We start from the raw sequence: 3330 nt of genomic DNA, 5'->3' as shown, positions 1-3330 counted from the left end.
CCTTATATTAAGTTCACAAAAATTCAACAAATACATATATTATAATTTTTTCAAACTTTCTAATCAGAATTTTTAGACTTTTTGGGTATGTAGTATTGTAGCCCATTAAATTTCAATTAAATAAAAGGCAAGTTCCCAAGTAGCTGAAAATTTCCGTTCATTTTAAATAATTTTATTGCTTACTATAACGTACACTCGCTCCATTATATCTGCGTACACCCTTGTTTTTTTAAACATTCACAATGTTTTGCAAGCTATAATTTTTTTGTTATTTTTTTACAAAAATATGGTTCATGCCTCAAACAAAACCATATAACTCAAAGCTACAAAGTGCATACAAAATTAAGAAAAAATTAATGAATTTTCATCGAAATTTTAAACTTTTACTCTGCTTTTTTAAGAAAATTTCTGGTATGCAATTTTTTATTATTATTAGTATTATAAAGTGGAAGTTTCAAATGGCTAGAAAATACCGTTGATTTTTAATAATTTTTTTTTGCTGACGGCTGTAGGAATTTTCTCCATACAAGGTAAGAGCGAATTTTTTTTTATATGGAAGAGAATGCCTAGCATGTCAACAAAAAAATTGTCAAAAAATCAACGGTATTTTCTAGCCACTTGAAACTTGCACTTTATTGTACTAAAATTCAATGGGCTATAAAACTGCATACCAGAAATTTTCTTAAAAAAGCTGAGTAAAAAGTTTAAAATTTCGATGAAAATTCATTAAATATTTCTTAATTTTGTATGCACTTTGTAGCTTTGAGTTATATGGTTTTGTTTGAGGCATGAACCATATTTTTGTAAAAAAATAACAAAAAAATTATAGCTTGCAAAACATTGTGAATGTTTAAAAAAACAAGGGTGTACGCAGATATAATGGAGAGAGCGTACATGCAATATGTATTTTTGTATGGAAGGAAATACGCTATACGGTTTACACAAAAATTATTTAAAATGAACGGAAATTTTCAGGCACTTGGAACCTGCACTTTCTTATTGCATACCTCAAAAGTTTTTAAAAATTCTGAAATCTTGAAAATTTTAACAAAAAATGATTGAAAAACTTTTTTCATCAAAAACACTTTGAATATTATAATAGAATAAGGTGTATACATATGTACTAACTTTTAACTCTGACTGTACTCTTCAATGTACTGTTTTCATTCCATTTTCTGAAACTTATGGCCTTTTCAGAAACTCTATTAGTGCCTTTTGCACCTCAGCTTCATTCTTCACATACGATTTTAAAATTTCTTTTTTCTCCTCTTCAATAGAAACAAACTTTTCCGACGTAGATTTTATATCTTTTTGAATTGTTTCAATATTCCTCTCCACCCTTTTGAATAAATTAGCTAATTCCTCTTTTCTTCTAGCTCTAGCGGAAGTCGATGGTGCCGGTGAATCTTCCGACATATTTGGCGATGGCAGCGGCGAAGCTATAGTTATGGGTGGTGATGGCACCGGCGAAATTACAGGTATGGATGGTGATGGCAGCGGAGAAGTTATAGGAATGGATGGTGATGGCAGCGGCGAAGTTGCAGCAATTGATGGCGATGGCAGCGGTGAAGCAGAATACGCTGATGGTGAAGGCAATGGTGAACCCGGGATTGAACACAACGACTGGGAGTTTATGTCTTAAAAAATAAATATGTAAATAAATTTAATAAATTATGTATGCACGGTACCGGTAAATATTTATGAATAAATTATCTATATACATACTATTTACACTGTCGACCAACAGACCTTCTGTGTGATAACTTTTATATGGAGCCAATAAGGATTGCATTTCTTGAAAAAGATTCCAGGTCGAGGGTGAACCGCCTGTTGGTCCTACCTTTTGTTTCTCCTTTCTGTGGAAGATAAAAAATACAATAAAAAATTTAATATCAATTTGCGATTTGATTTTTATAATCATCCGTGGATTCGTGATAAGTTCTACGCAAAAATATTGTGGATTGCCTAGCCGGAGTTATATGTATATGTTCAATAGATGACAAATAAATATTGTGTAGCTTTGACAATAGAAGAGGGGCTTCCGGCCCCTCCGCTAACATGAAAAGGTGTTCTGCACAGAAAAATCTTTTAGCCGAGTTTATATTTCCGGTGTCAAAATGCTAATTTTAGAAAACGCTAATTTTTAGTTTGAATTGTGCTCTTTCTAGTGGGATGGATATAAAGGAAGACGCCGCCTCTCTTTCCGCACACTAACCCAAAAACAGTGGGCAAATAACTAAACATTTCCCTGAGCTACTTTGTAGTTCCTTAATCCAAAAAAAAGATATTTAGAACCACAACACAAATCATAAATATTTACCGGTACCGTGTCGTCAAGTTATGCATCTTGTTCTTAAGCTCCACCACTGAGTACACATATCCTTGTCTTTCCAAATCTTGCGCCATTTCCAAGAGTATGTGGCTATTTTTCCGACAACCACGCAATTCTACAATCCTTTCGCTCCATACCTCTATAAGCGCCCTTTCGCTGACCTCTTCCCAATTACTGGCACCTTTTCTATTTACTGGAAGATTAAATCAATAAATCCACACAATTTTCAATTGTATAAAGTAAAATCTTACATTTTTTCTCCATCGTTGAAATTCACAGCAGTAAACAATAAATAAATGAAAGGAACAAGAACAAGAAACAGAGATGCCAAGTGAAACACGAATGTGTCGTGTAAACACGTTGATTCGCCGTTCGTAGTTGAGAGAGCGAAACACGTGATTCGCTTGTAGTGGAAACGCCGTTTTACGTTGCGAGATTCGTCTCGTTACTCGCATTTTATGTATATGTACCATCAACGAGAATCAATACAACACAACATATTGTGCGGTAACGAAACTGTTTTTCGTATCGATACTAAAGTGTGTTGCCTGTATATGTACGTATGTACATGATGCATTATTCCTGTGAGGTACAAGTGCTTGATTGTGGCTGCATTTCTTTATTCATTCTGAACGTTTGGAATAAACTTTTTTGTTTATTTATTGTTTAGAACGTTCCTGATATGTTGACGTATATTTCAAACGAATCATGTTTATTCCTCTGTGAAATGGGATTATCCGGAATGTATAAGGAAACGCAGCCTGTATGTATATATGTATGTATGTACATGTATGCATATGGAAGAACGAACATTTCCTTCCGCTGCAAGATTTGCTGCGATGATTCTTGTGAGGTACAAGTGCTTGTATCAAAATTAACGAGTAAAGTAACGATACGAAAGATACGGGTGTTGATTGGATTAGTAACGAATACATACGGGTATCCGAAATTTCGTTACTTTTACAGCTCTACTTTACAATGATACATCATGCCGATTG

At 33.8% G+C, this 3330-nt stretch overlaps 1 protein-coding gene across 2 annotated transcripts; it reads right to left on the bottom strand.

Annotated features, from left to right (window-relative positions):
- Positions 1–682: 682 nt before the first annotated feature.
- On the bottom strand, positions 683–2745 carry LOC108358843 (uncharacterized). 2 transcript variants are annotated; one of them, XM_017610340.1, is made up of 4 exons: positions 2584–2745; positions 2321–2525; positions 1726–1856; positions 683–1637 (listed from the first exon to the last, which is right to left on the bottom strand). In XM_017610340.1, the coding sequence occupies exons 1-4, from the start codon at positions 2594–2596 to the stop codon at positions 1183–1185; spliced, it is 804 nt and encodes a 267-aa protein (XP_017465829.1). In that variant the 5' UTR covers positions 2597–2745; the 3' UTR covers positions 683–1182. The 2 variants fall into 2 exon arrangements, with proteins under 2 accessions (XP_017465829.1, XP_017465831.1); XM_017610342.1 differs by having other exon boundaries at positions 1093–1623; positions 2584–2744.
- Between the last annotated feature and the right edge of the window lie 585 nt (positions 2746–3330).

This window comes from Rhagoletis zephyria, unplaced genomic scaffold, assembly GCF_001687245.7.
Source record: "Rhagoletis zephyria isolate East Lansing unplaced genomic scaffold, Rhagoletis_zephyria_1.1 Rzeph_scaffold_00303, whole genome shotgun sequence".
Lineage (NCBI taxonomy): Eukaryota > Metazoa > Arthropoda > Insecta > Diptera > Tephritidae > Rhagoletis > Rhagoletis zephyria.
Note: the sequence above shows the minus strand (reverse complement) of the source record. Positions and strands in the feature narration are given on the sequence as shown.